General features: G+C 41.0%; 1 protein-coding gene across 1 annotated transcript; it reads right to left on the bottom strand.

Annotated features, from left to right (window-relative positions):
* apobec2a (apolipoprotein B mRNA editing enzyme catalytic subunit 2a) lies at positions 1–24154 on the bottom strand. Its single transcript, XM_043716962.2, has 3 exons — positions 23967–24154; positions 13932–14469; positions 1–420 (listed from the first exon to the last, which is right to left on the bottom strand). Exons 1-2 carry the CDS (start codon positions 24098–24100, stop codon positions 13935–13937), a joined length of 669 nt encoding a protein of 222 aa, XP_043572897.1. The 5' UTR covers positions 24101–24154; the 3' UTR covers positions 1–420; positions 13932–13934.
* Positions 24155–26389: the final 2235 nt, after the last annotated feature.

Raw genomic sequence — 26389 nt, 5'->3', positions numbered from 1 at the left:
GGCAGTCAATATTTTATTGTAAAACACAGTGTCAATGACAACTAACATATTTTGGATATCTAATATAATCCTATATTGGCAGCTGTAATGTCTGCTACATGATTAATGTTCACTATGTGAAATAATATTTTACTACCAAATTCTAAACCTACATGAACATAAACTTTACAGTTTGTGAGGCAGACCTATATTGAATTAATAGTGCATCAGCATACCCGAACCTTCTGTCCTAAGGTACAGGAACTACTTGCAATGAACTGAAATTGGAGACAACAATCTTAGGTTATATTGTAAGAGATGTTAAAGAAAATCCTTTCAGTTCAGTCCAAATGAAATACAATAAATGAGTTCTGCTTCTTCCTAGATGTCCCACAGCATCCCGTTGGGCTACTGAAGTGATTGGCATACAGCACCCATATTCTATAATAAAGAAAAGTATATAATTACTGTTTAAATAGCAGTGAATGCAGAGCATTGGAAACTTCTGCAAGCTAATTATTGGGCTTTTATTTTGAAGCAAATGTATTTTCCTTAAATGAACACTTTATTCATTGATTATAGTAGCAAAATAATTCAAAAGACTTGGACTGGTGATCTGAAGATATATTTGAATTCTATCTTGGCAGTTGAGGGCATTTAGATTAATTTCATTTAATAAATCTGGAATAAAAAACCACCATAATGTTATAAAGCTCCATCTTATTCACAAATGTCCTTTAGCAAAGAAAATCTGCAGTTTTACATGACTTATATGTGGCTCCAAACTCACAGTTTGGTTGTCTCTTATCTGCTCCCTGAACAAGCCCAGCAAACTGACCAGTAATGTTCACATTACACGAATAAATAACTATAATAAGTAGCAATCTATTTAAGGCATATTTCACATATGATGATGGTCAATGCGGTATTCCTTTGCCCATCTATTTTATTTAAAAATAATTTAAATACACATAATTTGAACTGAACACAAATCACTTTAGTTGCAATCCCAACAGATATTATTTATGGAGCTTTTTTTTCACTGCAGTTACATTTAGGATATTAGAATTTTTAAAAGCAACTTGCATTCCTAAAATTGCTTTCTGAATGTTACAAAATACTTTACAACGAGTAAGGAACTTTCAAAGTGTGTTTACCATTGTAATGTAGAGTAATGCAACAGACAATTTGCACACAGTGAAATGAATAGCATGAACAGCAGCATGGAGATTTCTTTTAGTCACGTTTGGTTGAGGAATAGATGTTGGCTGGGACACCAAGTGAACCATCCTACTATTCTGTGAAAAATACGATGAGTTATTTTGCATTCATCAGAGAGAAGGGCAGGCCTTTGATTCAACATCACACCTGAAAGTCAGCTTTTGACCATACAGCAATTCTCTGAGTACTGTATTGAGTGCGCAGCAGAGGTTGACTTTCGAGGGTAGTTTGAACATTCAGCCTCCTAATTCATTAAGAAAGAGTGCCACTGTTGAGCTAAGACTGCAACAAAGGATGCATCTGCTCGGACGGCTTGCAGGGTTACATGGTTGCTGCACTGCTTTGCAACTCCTGTTTATTTCATGCTGCACCTATCATAAGCACACAAGCTTCAAGTTGTTACACATTTGCACAGAAACCCATATATAGAGTAGATTATTACTGCCAGCTGCAGCCAACTCATCGCTATCCCATAGTTGGAAAAGTTTCCATCCTTATTGGAGTCCTGACTGGATTACCCTGTCTTTGGTGTACCCTCCCCTAAACAGGCTGAACTATAAATATCTAAAGAGACAGCTGAAATTATACAAAGATATGTGAGAGGCTCACATGACATGTAACAATGCAACAAAGGGAAGGGCTCTGTGGGATAGGAGAGTTAAACTCTAAAACTACACTTGGGTGTTTCCCAGTATGACCAAAATAACAAAAGTGACAATCCTACTTCGTGCTGAGAGCTTGATTGTAGCCTGTACCAAATAAATTAACTTCTATCATCTGAAAAACTATAGAAATATGTTCCCTGTTATTATTTATGACCACATTGGAGACAATTGAGAGCAGGTTTACTAAACTGATACCTGGAATGGGAGAAAGTGAGGACTGCAGATACTGAAGATCGGTGCTTAAAAATGTGTTGCTGGAAAAGCGCAGCAGGTCAGACATAATGGCTAGTGCTCCATTAGCCTATGACTATTTTCTATATCTGTCCATCACAATCTGTGCTCATGGGCAACTAATTCTTGTAGGGTCTCCATTGTTTCAAGATTTTCACCATTTGAACAGTAATTTATCCATGTAAGTTCCATAGTGGATGACCTTGTCTTTCTCTATAGTGATATTCATTCACTAGAGATTTGCAATTCACTTAATTTGTCAATATCTCTTTCTTTCATCAACATTGCTTATGATCTTCATACGATTTGATAAACTTGAATGCGTGGCTTTCTCTATCATCATCTAAGTTGTTAAAAATATGATGAATAATTGAGGTTCCACACACAGATCCTTCTGAATAACATTAGTTATATTCTGCCAAGTAGAGTATCTACCTATTATTCAAACTGTGTCCTGATGCTCAGCCACACATCCTAACCAGCTCAATAATTTGCTTTTATTTTCATGATATTCAACTTCATTTAACAGTCTAATATGGTGGTGGAGGGTTGTTTTTCAGACTAGAGGCCTGTGACCAGTGGAGTGCCACAAGGATCAGTGCTGGGCCCTCTACTTTTTGTCATTTACATAAATGATTTGGATGCGAGCATAAGAGGTACAGTTAGTAAGTTTGGAGATGACACCAAAATTGGAGGTGTAGTGGACACCGAAGAGGGTTACCTCAGATTACAAAAGGATCTTGACCAGATGGGCCAATAGGCTGAGAAGTGGCAGATGGAGTTTAATTCAGATAAATGCGAGGTGCTGCACTTTGGGAAAGCAAATCTTAGCAGGACTTATATACTTAATGGTAAGGTCCTAGGGAGTGTTGCTGAACAAAGAGACCTTGGAGTGCAGGTTCATAGCTCCTTGAAAGTGAAGTCGTCGCAGGTAGATAGGATAGTGAAGAAGGCGTTTGGTATGCTTTCCTTTATTGGTCAGAGTATTGAGTACAGTAGTTGGGAGGTCATGCTGCAGCCATACAGGACTTTGCTTAGGCCACTGTTGGAATATTGCGTACAATTCTGGTCTCCTTCCTCTTAGAAAGATGTTGTGAAACTTGAAAGGGTTCAGAAAAGATTTACAAGGATGTTGCCAGGGTTGGAGGATTTGAGCTGTAGGGGGAGGCTGAACAGGCTGGGGCTGTTTGCCCTCGAGCGTCAGAGGCTGAGGGGTGACCTTCCAGAGGTTTACAAAATTATGAGGGGCATGGATAGGATAAATAGACAAAGTCTTTTCCCTGGGGTCAGGGAGCCCAGAATTAGAGGGCATAAGTTTGAGCTATTGGGAGAGGCTGAACAGGCTGGGGCTGTTTTCCATGGAGTGTCGGAGGCTGAAGGGTGACCTTATAGAGGTTTACAAAATTATGAGGAGCATGGAAAGGGTAAATAGGCAAAGTCTTTTCCCTGGGGTCGGGGAGTCCAGAACCAGAGGGCATAAGTTTAGGGTGAGAGAGGAAAGATATAAAAGAGACCTAAGGGGCAACTTTTTCACACAGAGGTACATGTATGGAATGAGCTGCCAGAGGAAGTGGTGGAGGCTGGTAAAATTGCAACATTTAAGAGACATTTGGATGGGCATATGACTAGGAAGGGTTTGGAGAGATATGGGCCGGGTGCTAGCAGGTGGGACTAGATTGGGTTGGGATAACTCATCAGCATGGACGTGTTGGACCGAAGGTTCTGTTTCCGTCCTGCACATCTCTATGACACTGTGACTCTATGAAGGACATTATCAGTATGTGTTGTCAGATTAAATAAATAGCATGAATATCCTATCCACTATTTTAGTCACCTCTTCAAAAACATTCAATTAAGTTCATTAGACACATTCTCCCCTTTATAAAACCCACAGGTTTTCTCTGATCTGCAGATACGTTTAAAAATGTCCATTCATCCCATCCCTAATGAAAGCTCCTAGTCATGCTCCTGAAGTTGTTCGGCTTACTTTGCCAGGCCTAAGCCCAATAAAAATTAGATTGAGACAGGGCAGGTAAAGTTGCTGTGAATCTGGTTGCAGTCAGTCAGAGGATTTGACCCGTAAGAGCAACAAAAAAAATTAGCCAATGTTTGCTGCCAGGTTTGTGGTTATAGAGGGGACTGGATCAGTTGTTACTCTATTTACTTTATTACAATGCTAATTATATTATTCCACTGTTTTGAAGTGTAAAAGGAAGTGGGAACATTTGGAAACACTAAATATATTGAGTGGAAAATAAGATGTGATATCACTGAGATACATTAAATATTCAATGTCAAATCCAACTTGTTCCCTTCAAATATAACAGGAAAATGTGCGAGATGACTTAAACTTAAGTAAGTGAAAAAATAATGTAAACCAGCAGTGGAAAAAAAACCTCACTACTCAAGCATTTGGGATAGTCAAAGTGCATTTGAACACTGTGTCATTATGAAGTCAATATTACAGTATCAGATGGATGAATTCCAGTGAGCAGAATAACCTTTCCCTATCCTGATCTTTATTTTTTATTCAATTGAAGACATCATTTTACAGGTTTTCAAAGCTTTCTCAGTATGGAAGGAAGTGCTTGAAATGCAAAAACTGTCACTGTGTCATGCTTCCATTCAAACTGTCAATAATTGCCAACTGTAAACTGCAGCACCAAATTATTTATAATTAAATAATTTTCACAGCAGTCCAATTGGTTGCAAATAAAATATTGGTTTCCTTTTCCATAAGATACATTTAACTATAATAACTTCCAGCAGAGTGTATTCTCCCAGTTCCCTCCAAACATGTACTCAGCTTTGCTCTTACTGATTTGGCAAACAAGCTGAAATGTCAATTGGCTGCTTTTATTATAGTTATGAACACTTCTGAGTGCTGTTAGAAACTTCTAATAGTGCCTGCACAACATGCAGTGTAACCAGGGACTTACAGCATGGCAGCAAAACAATCACAGTTATGTTCACACATTTAATATTCTACAATGTACTTCATAAGAATATAAGAACGAGGAGCAGGAGTAGGCCGTCCGGCCCATCGAGCCTGCTCCGCCATTCAATAAGATCATGGCTGATCTTTTCATGGACTCAGCTCCACTTACTCATGTTTTCACCATATCCCTTAATTCCTTTATTGGTCTAAAGAAATAGACCTGAGCTTTAAAAATGTATACTGAAATAGCTTCAACTACTTCACTGGGCAAAGAATTCCATAAATTAACAACCCTCTGGGTGAAGAAGTTCTTTCTCAATTCGGTCCTAAATCTGCTCCCTCTAATCTTGAGGCTATGCCCTCTTGTTCTAGCTTCACCCACCAGTGGGAACATTTTCTCCACTTCTAACCTATCTATTCCCTTCCTAATTTTATATGTTCTACAATATCTCTCCTAATTTTTCTGAATTCCAATGACTATAGTACAACTGCAAAATAACGTCCCTGCTTTTAAACTCCATCCCTTTAGCAATGAAGGACAAAGTTCCACTTGCTTTCTTAATTATTTGTTGTACCTGCAGACCAACCTTCTGTGATTCATGCACAAGGGCACCAGACCCCTCTGCTTAGCAGCATGCTGCAACTATTTACCATTCAAGTAATAATCCTTTTTACTATTACTCTTACCAAAATGCATGAATTCACATTTATTAACATTGTATTCCGAAGTAATGCCTTTAATTCATAACCAGAAGCTGCTCTCACTCCAAACAGGAATAAACCTGAAAGCACTAACATCCCACACTGGCTTTGTACAATTCAAATCATTCTCAAGTCTAGTCAGAAAAATCAATAATTGTATGACTGTTATTTTTTAACACAGTGTAGCAGGTTAAACATTAACAAAAAAAAATGTCAATGTACACTAGGCCCCATTTTCACCAGGACATAGAGAGAGCATCTCTGAGGATTGAAGGGTTCTTGTTTATTTCCAGTTGTTCACACTGACATGGCCACCTGCTTTCAATGAAATCAGATCATGCATTCCCTAATGTTTGGAATGTGATTGTGGTGATTAGACCAGTAGATTAGTTTCTTTTGGATAGACAAGGTACCCCTTTGGAAAAGTAACAGGCCTCTGCAGAAATGGTCATGGGATAAGTCCTATCCCGTTCTGTGGAAAATGTCAAGGACTGTCAATAAGTGTCCAGAAAAGTCAACTGTATATTGATGCATTAGAGTGCTTTTCAAATGTAGGGTTGTCTGCAATTTAACAATTTAACTAGCAGAATGATATTTTCTCCTACATGCATAAGTACTTTTGGATATTTTAAAAAATTATTCGTGGGATGAGAGCATCACTGGCTAGGCCACCATTTCTTGTCCTTCCCTAATTGCTTCTGGGAATTTTGTAATGGGCTGCCAATTTGAAACTGCTGCAGAACTTGGGTTATAGGAACACTCACAGTGTGTTAGGGACAGACATCATGAGACCAGGTGCTGTTCCTGGTCCATATCCCCAGCCTCTGACCTGAACACCCCACAACCCAGTCCCAAGCACAGTAACCATCCCTGAGCTTCAGATTTCAGTAGCCCCTGATCCCATGCATCTACTGTCCTTGTCCTTCTAGCTGGTAGAGATCAAGGGTTTGAAGGTACAGTATAAGGAGCCTTAATGAGTTGTCACTGTGTGTTTTGTAAACATTGCTCCACCACGTAGTGATGTAAAGGAAATGAATGTTGAAGATGCTGGATAGGGTACCCGTCAAGCAGGTTGCTTTGGCCTGAATGATGTTGAGCTTCTTGATAGTTGTTGGCGGTTCACTCATTCTAGATACTCAATGAATTGGTATAGTAGGTGAAGGAGAATGGTGTAGTTAGTGGAAGTAGGAAGTAAGTTGACATAACGGGTATGAAGGTCTTGGGCCCGCTGCAGTGCTCCAGTGAGGTTCAATGCAAGTTGGAAGGATATGATTTGTTTCCATGCTAATGGACAAAGTACTGCAGTGGTTTACTGTTGCCTGTTTAGCTAATCAGAAAGAACCCCCACTGTTATCGTCTGCCATACTGAGAGGACTTACAGGCCTAATAATCAATTTGCTTGGCCATGTCATGAACAAATCCTCTTGGCCAACAAGTCCTGGACTGGGACTTGAACCCAGAGCTTCTGGTTCAGAGCTAGGAATGCTACCATTGTATCACAAGACCTGTGCTTGCTGCTATCATAGCCTATTAATTAACTATTTATTTTGACAAACCACAAACAAGGCCACATTAGAGTAATTGAGAGGAAAAATCACATATACGTACAACACTGCTGATCTCACAGTAAAAATGATGGAAGATGTGTTCCTTTGTACTAGTTGTCCACGAGCCATATTGCAAATACTCATAGTCAGATAAACAGTTTACTGATTTTGCCCTGTTGTTTTACTGTCCAAAGTTTGCACAAGAAAGGTGGTAAAGCACGAGTTTTGATTTTCCAAAATTCCCTGGATGGTGGAAAGGCCTCTGTGATTGGTAGCTAGCAATTTTATTCTGGATTAGTGGTGCTGGAAAAGCATAGCAGCTCAGGCAGCATCCGAGGAGCAGTAAAATCGACGTTTCAGGCAAAAGCCTTCGTTAGCCAGCAACTTTAACACCGTGATTCAAGAAATGAGGAGGAATAGAAACAGGGAACCCCAGATCAGTTAGCATGACACCAAGTGTCTAGAAAAGACTGGGGTCTGATATTAAGGTGGTTTTAATCAACTTATAAATCAAGGTATTGTCAGACGTTGTCAATAATGTTTTACAAAGGGAAATCATATTTGAAGAATTTATTTGAGTTTTTAAGATCTAACCAATAGGGTAGATAAAGGCAAGTCAATAACACTGGTATACTTGGATATCAAAAGGCTTTCAATGAGGTGCCTTATACAAAGATATTGAGCAAGGTAAGGGCTCATGACATTGGGAGTAAAAAATAAGCATCAATTGAGACTTAGTTAGCAGGCGAGAAGCAGAGAATAGGGATAAATGAGAACATTTCAAATTGGCAGGGCAGAATTACCTCAAGGATCTGAGCTTACAATCTATGTTAATGATTTGGATGGAGAGACCAAGAGTTCCTGATGATGTAATGCCAGGTAGTAATTTGAGGAGGACACAAATAGACTACAAAGAGATAAAGGCTAGTTATATGAATTGGCAACAAGGTAACTGATGTTTATCATGTAGGGAAAATTCAATGCTGAAAATTGGCTTGCAGAAACATTAAACAATTAAGGAGGAAGATAAATGTGGCACAGTGGTCCAGTGGTTAGCACTGCAGCCTCACAATACCAGGGACCTGGGTTCAATTCCAGCCTTGGGTGACTGTCTGTGTTGAGTTTGCACATTCTCCCTGTGTCTGCGTGGGTTTCCTCCCACAGTCCAAAGATGTGGAGGTCAGGTGGATTGGCCATGCTAAATTACCCATAGTGTTAGGTGCATTAGTCAGAGGGAAATGGGTCTGGGTGGGTTACTCTTTGGAAGATCAGTGTGGACTTGTTGGGCTGAATGGTCTGTTTCCACACTGTCGGTAATCTAATCATTACATATTGGTCTTTAGAGTAAGGGAGTACAAAAAGGAGAACATTTGTGAAGGACTTTGCTAAGCTCATCCCTGAAATACAATACAATTTTGGTATTTATATCTTAGAAAGGATTCATTTGTCCTGGAAGCAAGGGAAAGGGAAGTTTAAAATATGCCTCAAATGCTGCCATTTAGAAACACAATGAGAAAAATATGAACAGAAAGTATTCCAGTGGTTTACTAGATTGTGTGCTGAAGTGACAGGTCATCCTATGATGGGAAGATGATGAGTTAATTGGGTCTCTGCTCTCTATAGTTTAAGTGAAAAGAGAGGTGATTTAAATATACATGATTCTGAAGAGGCTCAAAATTAGACAGACACAAAAAGATTACTCCTCCTGGTTGGTGAATTTAGAGTAAGAGTGGGGATAAAATTTGTCAATAAGGATTGTGAATCTTAGGAATTTTCTAACACAGTAAATTGTGAATGGTCAATTGTTGAGCATATTCATAGGTGGAATCACTAAATCTTTATCTTTGAGAGAATGGACGGATATGAGAAACACATGGGAAAATGAAGGTAGGGTAGGAGGTCAGTCAGGGCCATGTCAAATGGCGGCATTCCATGATCTACCCTTATTTCCTATGCACTTATTTTATATCCATTCCTGGGGTTGCTTTCCAGTGTTTACATTCTTCCCTCAGACAACAGTGTGAAGTCATAGACAAATTTGCAGGCTGCTTGTCAGTCTATCAAATCACAATATGAAACTCTTTCAATGGCTCCAATTTTTATATCAATTTAGACTTACAGTTTGCACGGCAGGATAATGTTATGGACTCCCATATTTTATAATTAGTTTGGGTATTAAATATGATTTCTAAATATTAAATAGGGTTCAGAGTAAGAGCTGTGGTGTCCACTCACCAGGATTGTCTGGTGTAGAGTTCAAACTCTTTATTTTCTGATATATTGGTGCTAAGTCAATGGAACATTAACCAAACTAATAGCGTTGGCATTTTTAATGTTCCTTATCTTTCGTTGATCAATACCAATAGGTAAGTGTGCCAAGGGAAGAGGGTGGTATGGTGATAATGTCACTGGCTTAGTAATCCAGAAGATTTAGGCTAATGCCCTGAACATGGGCATTAGCCATATGGGCACGTGCCACGTGCTAGCAAGATGAGGAATAGGGAGAGAGAGCAGTTGAACACATGGCTACAGGGAGGGTGCAGGAGGGAGGGATTCACATACCTGGATAATTAGGGCTAATTCTGGGCTAGGTGTGACCTTTACAGACAGAATGGTCTACACCTAACCAGAGGGGTACCAATATCCTGGGGGGGAATTTGCTAATGCTCTTCGGGAGGGTTTAAAATAATTCAGCAGGGGGATGGGAACTTGAATTGTAGTTTCAGTGTACAAGAGCTGGAGTGTAGTGAGGTCATGAATAAGGTTTCAAGGTCACAGGAGTGTACTGGCAGGCAGGAAGGTGGTTTGAAGTGTGTCCACATCAACGCCAGGAGCATATGGAACAAGGTGGGTGAACTTGCAGCATGGGTTGGTACCTGAGACTTTGATATTGTGGCCATTTTGCAGACATGGATAGAACAGGGACAGGAATGGTTGCTGCAGGTTCCAGGGTTTAGATGTTTCAGTAAGATCAGGGAAGGTGGTAAAAGAAGAGGGGTGTGGCATTGTTAGTCAAAGACAGTATTACAGTGGCAGAAAGGACATTTGATGAGGACTCCTCTCCTGAAGTAATAAATAGTGAATTTAGAAACAGGAAAGGAGAGGTCACCCTGTTGGGAGTTTTCTATAGGCTTCCAAAAAGTTCCAGAGATGTAGAGGAAAGGATTGCAAGGATGATTCTGGATAGGAGTGAAAATAACAGGGTAGTTGTTATGGGGGCTTTAACTTTCCAAATATTGACTGCAAGTACTATGGTTCGAATAGTTTGGATGGGTCAGTTTTTGTCCAATGTGTGCAGGAGGGTTTCCTGACACAGTATACAGATAGGCAAACAAGAGATTAGATTAGATTCCCTACAGTGTGGAAACAGGCCCTTCGGCCCAACAAGTCCACACCGACCCGCAACCCACCCAGACCCATTCTCCTACATTTACCCCTTCACCTAACACTACGGACAATTTAGCATGGCCAATTCACCTGACCTGCACATTTTTGGATTGTGTGAGGAAACCGGAGTACCGGAGGAAACCCACGCAGACACGGGGAGAATGTGCAACCTCCACACAGAGAGTCGCCTGAGGCGGGAATTGAACCCGTGTCTCTGGCGCTGTGAGGCAGCAGTGCTAACCACTGTGCCACCGTAACGCCCCAAAGTGGCAAGGCCACTTTGGATTTGGTACTGGATAATGAGGTAAAAACAATGACTGCAGATGCTGGAAACCAGATTCTGGATCAGTGGTGCTGGAAGAGCACAGCAATTCAGGCAGCATCCGAGGACAGGCAAAATCGACGTTTGAACCAGGCCAGGTGTTAGATTTGGAGGTAGGTGAGCACCTTGGTGATCGTGACCACAATTCAATTATGTTTACTTTAGCAATGGAAAGGGACAGGTATATACCGCAGGGCAAGAATTATAGCTGGGGGAAAGGCAATTAGGATGCGATTAGGTATGGTTTGGGAAGCATAGGATGGGGAAGGAAGCTGCAGGGAATGAGCACAATCGAAATGTGCAGCTTATTCAAGGAACAGCTACTGCGGGTCCTTGATAAGTATGTACCTATCAGGCAGGGAGGAAGTTGTCGAGCAAGGGAACCGTAGTTTAATAAAGAAGTTTAATCTCTTGTCAAGAGGAAGAAGAAGGCTTATGTAAGGATGAGGTGTGAAGGCTTGAGAGATAAAAGTTAGCCAGGAAGGACTTAAAGAGAGAGCTAAGAAAAGCCCGGAGGGGAAATGAGAAGTCGTTGGCAAGTAAGATCAAGGAAAACCCTAAAGCTTTCTATAAATATGTCAGGAATAAAAGAATGACTACAGTAAGATTAGAGCCAGTCAAGGACAGTAGTGGGAAGTTGTGCGTGGAGTCCAAAGACATAGGAAAGGTGCTAAATGAATATTTTTCATCAGTATTTACACAGGAAAAAGATAATGTTGTTGAGGAGAATACTGAGATATAAACTATTAGACTAGATGGGATTGAGGTTCATAAGGAGGAGGTGTTAGCAATTCTGAAAAGTGTGAAAATAGATAAGTCCCCTGGGCCAGATGGGATTTATCCTGGCATTCTCTGGGAAGCTAGGAAAGAGATTACAGAGCCTTTGGCTTTGATCTTTATGTCATCATTGTCTACAGGAATAGTGCCTGATGACTGGAGGATAGTAAATGTTGTCTCCTTGTACAAGAAAGGGAGTAGGGACAACCCTGGGAATTATAGACTAGTGAGCCTTACTTCGGTTGGTGGGTAAAATCTTGAAAAGGACTATAAGAGGTAGAATTTATAATCATCTAGGAAGGAATAATTTAATTAGGGATAGTCAACATGGTTTTGTGTAGGTCATGTCTCACAAACCTTATTGCATTCTTTGAGAAGATGATCAAATAGGTGGATTTAATATCAGTAAAGCAGTTGATGTAATATATATGCATTTCAATAAAGTATTTGATAAGGTTCCCCAAGTTAGGCTATTGCAAAAAATACAGAGGCATGGGATTGAGGGTGATTTATTAGTTTCGATCAGAATTTGGTTAGCTGAAAGAAGACAGAGGATGGTGGTTGATGGGAAATGTTCATACTAGTGGTGTACTGCAAGGGTCTATTTTGGGGCCACTGCAGTTTGTCATTTTTATAAATGACCTGGATGAGGGCATAGAAGGATGGGTTGGTAAATTTACGAGGAGAAAGTGAGGACTGCAGATGCTGGAGATCAGAGCTGAAAATGTGTTGCTGGAAAAGCGCAGCAGGTCAAGCAGCATCCAAGGAGCAGGAGAATTGACGTTTCGGTCATGAGCCCGAAGAAGGGCTCATGTCCGAAACATCGATTCTCCTGCTCCTTGGATGCTGCCTGACCTGCTGCACTTTTCAAGCAACACATTTTCAGCTTTGGTAAATTTACGGACAACACTAAAGTTGGTGGAGTTGTGGATAGTGACAAAGGATGTTGCAGGTTACAGAGGGACATAGGTAAGCTGCAGAGCTGGGCCGAGAGGAGGCAAATGGAGTTTAATGTGGAAAAGTGTGAGGCGATTCACTTTGGAAGGAGTAACAGGAATGCAGAATCCTGGGCTAATGGTAAGATTTTTGGTAGTGTGGATGAGCAGAGAGATCTTGGTGTCCATATGCATAGATCCCTGAAAGTTGTCACCCAGGTTGATAGGGTTGTTAAGAAGGCATACAGTGTGTTAGCTTTTATTGGTAGAGGGATTGAGTTTCAGAGTCATGACATCATGTTGCAGCTGTACAACACTCTCGTGCGGCCACAGTTGAAGTATTGCATACAGTTCTTGCCGCTGCATTATAGGAAGGATCTGGAAGTTTTGGAAAGGATGCAGAGGAGATTTACTAGGATGTTGCCTGGTACGGAGGGAAGGTCTTATGAAGAAAGTCTGAGGTACTAGAGGCTGGTTTTGTTAGAGAGAAAAAGGTTAAGAGGTGACATAATAGAGGCACAGAAGATGATCAGAGGATTAGATAGGGTGGACAGTGAGAGCCTTTTTCCTCGGATGGTGATGGCTAGCACGAGGGGACATTGCTTTAAATTGAGGGGTGATAGATATAGGACAGATGTCAGAAGTAGGTTCTTTCCTCAGAGAGTAGTAAGGGCATGGAACGCTCTGCCTGCAGCAGTAGTAGACTCGTCAAGTTTAAGGGCATTTAAGTTGTCATTGGATAAATATATGGATGAGAATGGAATAGTGTAGGTTAGATGGGCTTCAGATTGGTTTCACAGGTTAGCGCAACATCAAGGGCCTGTACTGCTCTGTAATATTCTATGTTCTATGGGTTCAAATATCCCTCAACGTTAGTGGAATTTAAATTAAACAAATACATCTGGAATACAAAGATGGCCTCAGTAGTGATAACTACTTTTTCTTGTTGTTAAAATCCACCTGTTTCACTGATATGCTTTTGGGATGGAAATCTGCTGTCCTTACCTGATCTAGCCTATATGTAATGCTTGACCCATGGCAATACAGTTGACTCTTCACAGTCCTCTGAAACAGCGTAGCAAGTCCACTCAAATGCTACTGGGGATGGAGGCCTTGCCAGAAATATACACAAACCACCAATGAATGAAGAAAGTAAACGCTAGACTGGGAGGTAAAAATCAAAACCATCAGCACAGTGGCAAGCCAAAATTCTGGCAAAGTCCTCACCTTCTAGGCTTGTTGTAAAATTTCATGTAGTTTTTCTTCATAGAATATGCTGCTGTCTTGAAGGTCCTCCCAAGGTGTAAAAGCCTCCCCTTCATTGTCAACGTAGGTGTTCCAGCAGTAATTATACTCTGGTGCCTTCATGATTCTCAACCGGCAGCCAGCTGCTTGCAGTTGCCGTAGGCCCTGATGAATTTCGGCCTCTTCCCACATGAACAAGCGTGCCATGAAGATGGTGAGCTCCACATTGGGGGAATTGCTCAGGTACTCAGCGATTTTGGCAGCACACACCGCGCAGGGACTGGAGGACACATACCAAATGATGGAGTAGCTCAGGCTCCCATCACACTCCGTGAAGATATCTGTGAAGAAGGCACTTTCTGCATGGGTGCCCGCGTGCTCATCCTCCACATATCCCTCTGACCTCTCACATTCCGTGCCCTGCTTCTCCACTGAATAGCACAAAAAGGTTTTGTGCCGTCCTGAAGAATATTCTACGTTTTTGAACTGGAATTTGAAGAAAGCAGATGGCATGCGTTGCCTGGAAAAGAAAGAAGCAGGTATTGGACAGAGCAAAAAAAAGTATTCAACCTCATCAATACAGCACTTATTATAAGTCTACAAGCGTCAGAAGCACATCAAACACATTTTAAAATAATCGTTGTTTCACACAGAGAATGTATTTACCACATTAAAATGTCACAAATACAGTTGCAAAAGGAAACATTAATCCAAAGGGCAGAATGATAGCTCAGTGGTTAGCACTGTTGCCTTACAGCACCAGGGACCTGAGTTCCATTCCAGCCTTGAGCTACTGACTGTGTGGAGTTTGCACATTCTCCACATGTTTGCATGGGTTTTCTCCGGGGGGCTCTGGTTTCCTCCCACAGTCCAAAGATGTGCAGGCAAGGTGGGTCAGCCATGGGGATTGCAGGGTTACAAGGATAGGGTAGGGAGCTAGGTCTGAGTTGGATGCTCTTCAGAGGATTGGTGTGGACTTGATGGATCGAATGGTCTGCTTTCACTGTGTAGGGTATCTATGAGATAGACAACAGCTTGGTCAGAAGGAGTTTTAAGGTGCATTTTAAAATGAGAAGAAAGAGGCAGAGATGATATTTAGGAAGAGAATTGAACAGCTTAGAATTTAGGCAGATATAAGGCACTACTACCACAAATGGAGAAAAGCAAGAGGCCAGAAATGAAGGAGTACATGTAGTGATATCTGGTTAGACATTCTGAGGAAGGATCACTAGATCCTAAAATGTTAACTCTGACTTCTCTCCACAGAGCTGCTAGACCTGCAGAGCTTTTCCAGCAATTTCTGTTTTTGTTAGCAATTTAGGTTTGATTTGGAAATTAGCATAATTAATCAGTTAGAACACAATAAATATTAAAATATTCATGTAGGAATCAACCATAAAAAAATTTGTTGTAACTAGCAAAACAAACCTGTAAGTGGACATGGAGATGATATACAGATGCTATCAATTTTAATGTTAAAATTCACACAACACAGGTTATAGTCCAACAGGTTTATTTGAAAGTACAAGCTTTCAGAGTGTTGCTCCATCATCAGGTAGCTAGTGTGGCAGGATCATAGAACATAGAATTTATAGTAAAAGATCAAAGTGTCATACAACTGATGCATTGTATTGAACAAACCTAGATTGCTGTCAAGTCTTTAGTCACTAAGAATGGGAATGGAGGTTTCGATTGATTAATATGTAAATCCCAGAATTTCTTTCAAGTCATGGCTCCAAGATAACTTAAGGTTTTATCAGTATATAAAAAAAAGACACCTCAGCTCAGACAATGTATTAAAAGTGTGAGGTTGGAGTCTGTCTGTATCCCAACCGTGAATCAGACTGGTTCTGTTTCCAAAGTAAAAACTTATAAAATGCCACATTAACTGACTGCCTCCTGATTATGTGCTTTTTGAACAAAATAGAACATATCTGCAAATACAAGCCTGCAAACGCAATTTCATCGCATTGACTTATATGTGTGTGTGAGGGAGAAGGAGGGAATGTGTGGAAGTGTCTGTGTTGGAGAGAGAGAGAGGGAGAGATTGCATGTGTATGTGTGTGTTTCTGTTACAACCAAAATTAACTTCAATATCTTATACACTGCCTTAAGTGGGGAAGTGTATACACTGAAGAGAGAAACCCTAAACCCTTAAAATATGTGGGACTTTTATAGCATAGCTAAGGCTTTTTAAAATTAAGATGTGGAGGTGCCGGTGTTGAACTGGGGTAGACAAAGTCAGAAGTCACATGACACCAAGTTATAATCCAACAGGTTTATTTGGAAGTACAAGTCAGTGACTTCACCTGATGCAAAAGTTGGTGATTTCAAATAAACCTGTTGGATTATAACCTGGCATCAGGTGATTTCTGACTTTATTTAAATTAAGAAAGCAACTTGGAGAAAAGTAACATTCTCACGCTGTTTCTTCTCCTGTGGGATCATAGAATCTTTATAGTGTGTTTGCAGGCTATTCAGTCCATCAAGTCCACATTGACCCTCCAAAGACTATCCCACTCTATCACCGTAACCCTGCATTTCCATGCCCAATCCACCTAATCTGCACATGTTTGGACTGTGGGTAGAAACCCACACAGACACAGGGAGAATGTGCAAGCTCCACACAGACAGTTGCCTGAGGCTGGAATCTGAAGACTGGCACCTCGGACATTGCAGCACTCCTTCATTATTGCATTGGAGTGCCTGCCTAGACTATATGCTGAAAAGATAGAGTAGACTATGGGGTGGCACGGTGGCTCACAGTGCCAGGGACCCGGGTTCGATTCCCACCTCAGGCGACTGATTGTGTGGAGTTTGCACGTTCTCCCCGTGTCTGTGTGGGTTTCCTCCCACAATCTAAAGATGTGCAAGCCAGGTGAATTGGCCATGCTGAACTGCCCACAGTGATGGGTGCATTAGTCAGGGGTCAGTGTAGGGTAGGAGAAAGAGTCTGGGTGGGTTACTCTTCGGATGGTTGGTGTGGATTTGTTGAGCCAAAGGGCCTGGTTCCATACTGTAAGGAATCTAATCTATCTTTTAAACCTAAAGCCTCTGACTCAGAAGCAAGAGTAATTTAGTTCATTGCAACTGTTGGCTTCCTCAAGGCATTTTTCAAAGAAAAACTGAACAACCATTACCTCTCAAACAGAATCACTCTGAAACTGATTAATTATCCATTATCTAGTCACTGTTAATAATATACTGCTATGTATAGGATAGTTGTCAAAAAAGAAATCCCTCTGTACAGCAGAGTAGTACAAAGCAATTCATCATGTGTGAAACACTTCAAACTTTTTTTACAGAATTGACAAAAAGGTCTCCATCAAATAAGGCTTTTTATTATATGCAATTAAATAGTCTCACAAAATGCGATCAAAGTCATCACATTGTGTTGTATTGTAATTAAATCAGTTTAAAATTAAAGGTCATTCTCTCATAGATATAATGAGCAATAAAACAGGACTCTGTGGTTGGAGACATTTTTCTAATGTCACAGTACAGGTGATATGGTAAGATCACCATATTAGCAAGGTGTTTAAGATGGGCCCACCAATTCAATTCTTCATCTGAACCTTACACCAGAGTTTCAACGTGGGGTTTTAGATTTCTACTCTATCACATATCATGCTCTCCAGTGAAGCCTGGGACACATTGCTCTGGCTTTTCAGCTATATCTCAATGGAATTTCACATTTATTTTTAACTTTCCTTATCTCAGCTGTGCTGGCAGGAAGAGACACCAGAGGATTAGCATTTCACTGTCGACACACCAATCCTCACGCAGGAAGGAAGGGCAGTGTTGAAGGAAGGATCCATCTTGGCTATTCTCTCAGACACAAGACCAATTCGGAGGCACATACCCTTTAATGGCACGCTTCATTTGATCTTTTCAGACTAGTAGCCTCATATAATACCATCAATAATGAAGCATGAGAAATACAGAATCATAAACTATATCACACAGAAAAAAGTTCAAAATCACACAACACCAAATTATAATCCAAAAGGTTTATTTGGGAGCACTAGCTTTTGGAGTGTTGCTCCTTCATCAGGTAGCTGTGATGAAGGAGCAGCGCTCTTCCAAACAAACTGTTGGACTATAATCTGGTGTTGTGTGACTTTTAATTTTGTACACCCCGGTTCAACACCGTCTTCTCCACATCATGGTTACCATTGACACCACTAACTGCCGGCTCAAAGTGGAGAGGATCTCCAAGAAGATCACACATATTGACACAGATTACAGAATCTCCTGATGAAAGAGCAGCTAGTGCTTCCAGATAAACATGTTGAACTATAACCTGGTGTTGTGTGATTTTTAACAGTCCAACACTGGCACCTTCACAACTCAGAAAGAAACCAGCAAGCCCATTGTTCCTCTGTTGATTCATCGATAAAACAAAATTGCTTCATCCCACCTCATCCCTCCTTTTTTTAACCCTGTAAATTCCTCATTTGTAAGAAATTGTTTAAATACTTTTATATAATTATTTATGACATCAGCTTCCATCATATCTTTGGGTAAAGTCTTCCAAATTCCAAACAATTTCTCTCATCTCTCCTCTAAATTGTTTTTTGTCACTGATTTTGAAAATATGACGACTAGTGATTTTTCTCTATCTATTTTTAATAAACTCGATCATGTCCACTCTAGCCTTTATTTCAAAAGGGAACAATTTCCAACCTCATGTCATGATTGAAGTTCCTCTCCCTCATAACTTCTTGGTGAATTTCCTACGCATCCTTTCTTAGACCTTTACATATTTCCTGAAGTGTACTCCCCCAAATTGTCCAGAATATTCCAGTGTTTTATAAGTTTTGAGCATGGATTCTTTGCATTTATGTTCTAACTCAACTGCTTTGGTTTAATCAATTTGCCTTGCCACCTTTAATGACTTCTGTTTATAAACATGAAGGTCTCTCTGCTCATTTAAACTTTCCAAATCATGTAATAAGCAGCACACTGTTTTCAAAAATAGATCTTGCAAAGTGTGTCATTTCACACCTCTCTGCATTGATCTCCGCACACTTTGCTTCTGCCCATTTCACCATCATACATTTGTCATCACGAAGTCCACAAATTATTTTCATCACTATCCAATATTTTTCCAGGGTTTGTGCTATTTACAAACCTCACAATGCTGCTACCTAGACGTGAACCTAGTTTGTCAAATCTGGGACATGTAATAGAGACAAAGCTGACACTTGAGGAGCACCGTGAGTGTGAAAAACATTCATCCACCACCATTCTGTACTTCCTGTAGCTAACTTAAGACTGCATTCATTTCCTCATTTTCTCCTTATACCATGAGCTTCCCTGAACATACTAATGGTTTCCAATAACCTCTCCATAATGTTAGACTGCCCAGTCTATGGTTTCTCAGTGTAGCGGCCTCCACCTTCTTGAATAGTGCTATAACATTAATAATCCTCCACTCCTCCACACTATTCTCGAATCCAATAAGAATTGAAAACTTGTGACCAGTGCCTCTGCTATTTATACTTTTGCTTATTTTAGCAACAGGTTCATTTTATCTCGACCAAGTGACACAAAGTTTAGTAAGATTGTTTGTTTACTATTAAACTCCATTACTATTCTACCAATGACTACCTTCACCCCTTCAGTTTAACCTCCACATCATCTGCTTTCTTCATGAAGATAATTTTAATAATTAGAGGTCAGCAGTCCACTTTTGTTTCTTTGCCGTACCAAATGGGGAAAAGGATCATCAGCACAAGACAGACTCACAAAGATAGGAGAAACAAACAAAAACAGAAATTGTTGGAGCAACTCAGCAGGTCTGGGAGAGAAAACAGAATTACGATTTTGAGTCCAGTGACCCTTTTCAGAACTGGAGAAACACATGGCTACACAATAGGTAGATTAGATTAGATTACTTACAGTGTGGAAACAGGCCCTTCAGCCCAACAAGTCCACACCGACCCGCCGAAGCGCAATCCACCCAGACCCATTCCCCTACATTTACCCCTTCACCTAACACTACGGGCAATTTAGCCTGGTCAATTCACCTAACCTGCACATTTTTGGATTGTGGGAGGAAACCGGAGCACCCGGAGGAAACCCACGCAGACACGGGGAGAATGTGCAAACTCCACACAGAGTTGCCTGAGGCAGGAATTGAACCCAGGTCTCTGACGCTGTGAGGCAGCAGTGCTAACCACTGTGCCACTGTGCCATCCAGGTAGGAGTGCAGTCGGTTTTTCCATTGCAGCAATACTTAATTCAAGGGATTCAGATTTCACATGGAGGCCAAGAGCTGGGGCCAGTGTTGAATCTTAGCGTTAAAAGACTGAAACCTGAGGCCCTTGTGGTGAAGAGGTAGTGTCTCCACCTCTGACCCAGGAGGCCTAGATTCCAGTGGTGAGTAATAACATCTCTGAATGAGTTGATTAGAAAGTGTTAAGCTGTCCACTATCTTTATTGTGAGTCTGAACTTTAAATCTAAATTCCCACTGGCATATATTTAGTTTATTTTAATTAATTTCAAATTATTTTATTTTATTTTAAGCAGACTGTTCACATGTGTGTTAGAAAGGTCATTATAAATCAACTCCTTTGTCACCAGTTGCTCAGCCTTCTTAACTCACCAGTTTAATCAGGATTTCCACAATACAGCAGCAACCATCATATTTTATTATAAACAATGACATAACATATTTTTTAAAAGGGCTCAATTTCTTTAATGATGGAATCTTATTGAAGAACCTGAACAGCCTGGGCTATGGTGGCTGAATCAGATGAAAAGTTCAGCAAAGCCTACTTCGATTTTGGGAACAGTTTGTTGCACCTATTGACTAAGATGTGGAGGTGCCTGTGTTGGACTGGGGTGGGCAAAGTTAAAAAATCACACAACACCAGGTTATAGTCCAACAGGTTTATTTGAAATTACAAGCTTTCTGAGCGCTGCTCCTTAACTAAGTTCTAGGTGTAAAGATGAGAGTCTCGTCTGGAGCAGTAAGTTGCTTATGAAAGGAGTATTATTGGTTGTTAATGAACTAATTAACTTCAGATCTCACCTCAGTAGTATGTAGCTTTCTAGAGTATCACCTGCCATGATCAAACTAGGCATTGAGAATTCTTGCTAGGCAAGTTGGAGCTGGGCACAAGCTTTCTGTTTGTTCCAAACAGTCTCAAATGTTAGACACCATCTTCTCTGGATGCACCCAATGGGCATCAGCCACAGCAACCCCATGTCCACTTATATTTGCATCTGACATGTGCCAGTCTCTGGGAACTCTTGTGGCATATCTCCAAGCCACTTCCAGGACTCCTCTTCAATTCAGTGCTGCACCTCAGACTGCATCAGCAACTGTCATTGCAGTGCTACAGTAAGGACACTGCGTGCTCGTGGACGGAGAGAGCTGCACCACGGCCTGTTTGCTTGCTCTTTACAGGCTCACCCTCTTTGTGCATACCTGCACACTCACAGCTCTCCTGCCTTGCATCGCTTTTTCCTCTTTGCCCCCTCAGCCAGAGATACCAGGCTCATAGCACTGTCATATTGCTTTGTTGTTTAACACAGACACAAAGCCAGGAGGCTTGCCATGGTTGTCAGTCACATCGAGGGAAATAGCCTTCAGTGAGGAGGTACAGTTAGTCAAGGGCAGCCTCCCATACAATCCAGGGGCTTGGATGTAGTTAGTCAGTCAATCAGGACAGTCAGAGTCAGAGAAGAGCAAATTGCTAGGCAGCTCATTATCTTTCTTGACTCTTTCTGCCCTATTGCAGGTTATGTTTCTTCCAGAAAGAGAGGCCGATATTAACAGTAATGAAAGTGACTGTCCCAGCTCCTACAGTTGGTGCAGGTGGGGTGCTGTTCTGATTGAATGAGTAGGCAGCACACAGGGGATGAAGGATTAGTGATATTGGGCGTTGAGGAGGATGAGAGTGAGTGAGGGAAAATGTTGCAGGGGAATAGAGAATGACCCTTGGTGGGAGGTGGGTCCAGGTGCAGAAGTAGAGTGATGCAAGGTATCGGAGATAGGATGGGTCAGTACTGATGGCAGAGTGGAGGTTATTGACCTTCTTCCTACATTGATGTGGATTCCTCCAGATAGCTGAGGCTACACTGACCTGATTGGGTGTCATAGCATCCACTGCTGGTCCTCTGCACCAGACCATCCACCTGGATCTCCAGACCTGTACATAAACAGGGGTACTAATTTTCCCTTTACACTCATGTCTGGGGCAAATGTCAGGAACTGTGCAGGGCAGCTGTGCACTGAGCATATTCACAATGGCCTTTTAAAGATGGCATCTGTGCCAGGGATGCCAGTCCACTTTGGGATACCCCAGCGATGGCAAGTAGTAACATGGGGCCAGAATCAGACAAGAGGAGTGGGCTGGGTTAGTAATTAATTAGACAAGCTTGGGAAGATGCAGTGAGGAAATTCCCTCAACCTCACAGAGAGAAACCCTCCTGAAACTGACACTTAGCCAAACGTACAATTTAGTCCCAAGTGTTTCTAGGAGTCACACTGCCTATTTAATACATATTTAAAGATCACATAGCACCAGGTTGTAGTTCAACAGGTTTATTCAGAAGCACTAGCTTTCATAGCGCTGCTCCTTCATCAGATAGCTGTTTCCTTCATCACAGCTATCTGATGAAGGAGCAGTGCTCTGAAAGCTAGGGCAACCAAATAAACCTGTTGGACAATAACCTTCTGCTGTGTGATCTTTAACTTTGTCCACCCCATCCAACACTGGCTCCTCCACATCATTTTTAAAACATACATTACAGTCTGTAAATTCACAGTTCCTTCGGCTGAATGCTGCACACCTAACTAACTACAGCTTGTAAGTAGACAGGGTACCTGTACCTCCACTACTATGTCAGGTTCTCCAGCAGATTTAAAGGAGATAATAACCCTGAGAAATATCATGGGTAGAATGGCTGTATAGACTAGAACTAAGCATTCTTAGTATGACTAGACCATTTAAATATCTGAATATACAGACATTTGAACTAAATGGGGAAACTCGCTCTGAGATTGTACCGAGCTACTCAGTAATAGTGATGATTATCTGGTGTGATTTTCATTCAAACAAGCCTGGGATCAATGAAATTCCACTGTTGTATATGAATCTAGTCAACCATCCAGTGTATTAGACATGGGTGTTCTACTCCCAAAATCCTAGTACAGAAGGAGAGACCTGGATCTAGCCTTCAGACACGTTGATGAGGATTTATTAACAGAGATATTATGAACAGACACCTCCTCATCCAATAAAGCATAGTTTTGTTCCATTTGTATTTATAAGAACATACGTGAATCTGCAGTTGATGCCTATCACATACAATTAAGAGTAGTAGCCTTCAGATAAATGTTTAGATACATATACTTCGTGCAGGTTGCACATTATACAGTGTATAAAGAAGACTTTCTGCATCTATATAGCATCTTATTGCATCTCAAAGTGACTAAGATTGAATTTGTTGCTTTGTAGGATATACATTCATAATTATACATTCTGCATAATATGTACAAACACACTTGTTCATTTTTGCCAGAACACTCCAGGTTACTCACTCATCATGGACTGGCAAATTATGCAGTAATGTTCCTGTAATTTCTCAATATGAACTCCTAGTAGGTAAGACTCAATACCAGGTAAGTGTCCTTGTAATATTGGTTTTGAAATTCCAACACACTGCCATATTAATCCAGCACTGAAGTAGCATGGAAATAACATTGACTAATATTACTGAAATACAATGCATACCAACGTTTGTAACCTACACTATAGTTGACATTCAATGAATCACTTTTTCTCTGACAAACATATTTCTTACCATTCTTGTCAAAATTAAACCTTGTCTGTCACATCTTAGTCAATGATGTAAGTTTGTTCTGTATCGTACATCAGCATGGTAAATAGTTCATTCTTCTCAGAGTTAAAAAAAAATGTTTAACAATAGTTAGACAAATATCTACCTTGCTCTTCTTTCCTGAAGTGGCATTATTAGATAGAAAAAGGTTCGATGCTCACCCTGTAATTGTTTCAAAAGGCCCCAGCTCAGGGAATTCCAAATTCTCTGTGGCAGCCTCTTCACCTGTTTCACCCTCTGCATTTTTTTCTTTCTTAACTACTTTGTTGTTGTTTTTGGTCTCCTTTTCAGCCATTGTGGACTGAAACCTGACAGATCAGTGCGATGTGAACAGAATCACAGCAGCTCTATCCTGAGCAAGAGGGAGGTCCCTGTCATACTAATGCCACACGCACTAAATAAGGGAACAGAGGAGGAGGAGAGGTCTCCCAGCCCAAAATAACCTGCAATCAAGTCATCGTCAGTGTCACCAGATCCATCAATCACAGGCAGCTCTCCTCATCCAAACATTCTTCCAACTGACTTCGATATTTTCCTTCCAACACATCTCCTCTTAACTTTCATGCTCTAATCCTTTTTTTATTATTCTTTGAATATTTCACAAAGAAAGAAGAAAGGAAAAGAAAACAACAATGCTGCAGATTTTAAAGTTAGGTTTTAAATACATTTGTTTCTTTTAAAGAATGGTTTTCTTTTCATTACCTCATTTCTTTAGTTCAGCTTGGCATGGGGTACAGCTCCACCTCTCCCAAATCACTCTTCTTCATTTGCAGGTTTTGGAAATAAGGGTGCATAGCCCATTCAGTCACAGAAGGCGTTACATCCCCTGTCAGATGTTGATCTTAATTAATTTCCATGCATGCTCAGGAGGAGTCTTTGGATAATGGTCAGAAGCAAGAACCCTCTCTTTTTCTTTCCCTCACTAGTGCAATTGCTGAGGCCAATTGCGATATCCCAACCTCTTCTAACTGATAAACTTCCTCTGTTTGTTAATCAATGCTGACTCTAAGGCATCCTAAATGTTGCTTGCATGGGTCACATCCCCACTCACATTGAGTTCTTGCAGTGGCACCAGTGTGTAGTATCTGCAAAGATGCCAAGGTTTCTTCACCAGCACTTTCCAAACCCATGGTCTTTACCATCGAGAATGTCAAATGTGGCAGACGCATGGGAACACCACAATCTGCAGCTTTCCGCCAAGCCACACATCTCCCTGACTTGGAACGATATTATTGTTCCTTCATTGTTCCTGGGTCATAATCCTGGAACTCCATCCCTTACAGTACCGTAAGTGTACCTGCACGCCAAAACTCCAGAGAGAAAATGAGGATTGCACATGCTAAAGATCAGAGTCAAAAAGTGTAGGGCTGGAAAAGCACAGCAGGTCAGACAGCATTCGAGGAGCAGGAGAATCGATGTTTCGGGCATAAACCCTCCACCAGGAATAATCCAAAACTACAGTCATTCAAGCAAGCAAGTCACCACCATCTTCTCCAGGGCATTTAAGGAAGGCAATCAATACCATGAATGAAAAAGAACATTTCAAACATTATGGAGAATCAAGCCTTAATAATAAACTAAGTCATTCAGGGGCAATTCTTTGGAAGAAAACAGAAAGTGTTGGAGAAACTCAGCAAGTCTGGCAGCATCTGTGGAGAGAAAAAAATAAAATTAATGCTTCAAGTTTGAAATGACTCCATATCATTACATTTTGTTTCCAACAATTTGTTTTTATTCCAATCTCCAGGATCTACAGTATTTTGTTTTTATTTTAGTGATTTCCAGAAACACTTCACACAATGGGTAGCAGAAATCCGAAACCCAATATTGCAAAGACTAGGGTCAGTTGTAAAGTTCAAAACTTGTTAAGTAAGATTATCAAAGATAAGGAGCAAGGGTAGTTAGATAGTGAAGTTACCAACAGCCATGATCGAATTGAACAGCAGACGTGAGGCTTATTCCTGTTGCTGTGGTTTTCCTATGTTCTAAAAAGGAGACCGTGAACTTTAGGTATAACCACTAAATTATTCCAAGACACAGAAGTTTGAAAGCCGTAGAGTTAACCTTCCATTTCTTTTGCTGTGAGTTGTGTGGGGTTTTTTTGGAGGACATTTCGCTACAAGGTCTAGCAGGTTTTCTCACCATATCTTACTAAATTCGCCTCATAACTCGTTACCCCACCACCACAGTATCGCCCAATCTGATTCCAGCACCACACACTGCCCCCATAACAATTTGTGGTCAAGCACGATCAGTTCAAAGCTGCCCTGGATGGTTTTGTCTCTTCCTCCAGACATGACAGACATGAGACTTCCAGGGCATTGCTTTGCAGGCTGGGACATGTAGGTTCTGCTGGATGGTGTGCTACAGAGGTGGAATATCCTCATCCCCCCCAGGACCAGCAATGGAGACCATGAAACAAGATCATGCTGGCCTAGTCCAAGGAAAGCCACCAGCTCAGCCACTTGTAGGAAGAGGGTCAATGACTTTCTCCATTCCACCAGCATAAGTGCCACCATCTTCACTACGTGATGACTCCTAGGGATGTCCAGTTCATTCACCACAGGTTAAGGTGTACTACCTT

Source organism: Chiloscyllium plagiosum, unplaced genomic scaffold (genome assembly GCF_037043375.1).
Source record: "Chiloscyllium plagiosum isolate Xiang-an unplaced genomic scaffold, Cpla_swu_hap1 HiC_scaffold_26, whole genome shotgun sequence".
NCBI classification, from domain to species: domain Eukaryota; kingdom Metazoa; phylum Chordata; class Chondrichthyes; order Orectolobiformes; family Hemiscylliidae; genus Chiloscyllium; species Chiloscyllium plagiosum.
Note: the sequence above shows the minus strand (reverse complement) of the source record. Positions and strands in the feature narration are given on the sequence as shown.

Excerpts from the sequence above, each read along its gene's own strand:
- apobec2a (XM_043716962.2), bottom strand. The coding sequence starts at position 24,100 with ATGGCTGAAAAGGAGACCAAAAACAACAACAAAGTAGTTAAGAAAGAA. Across the intron at positions 14,470-23,966 it reads CCTTTTGAAACAATTACAGG|GCAACGCATGCCATCTGCTT; the intron begins GTGAGCATCGAA and ends TTTCTTTTCCAG.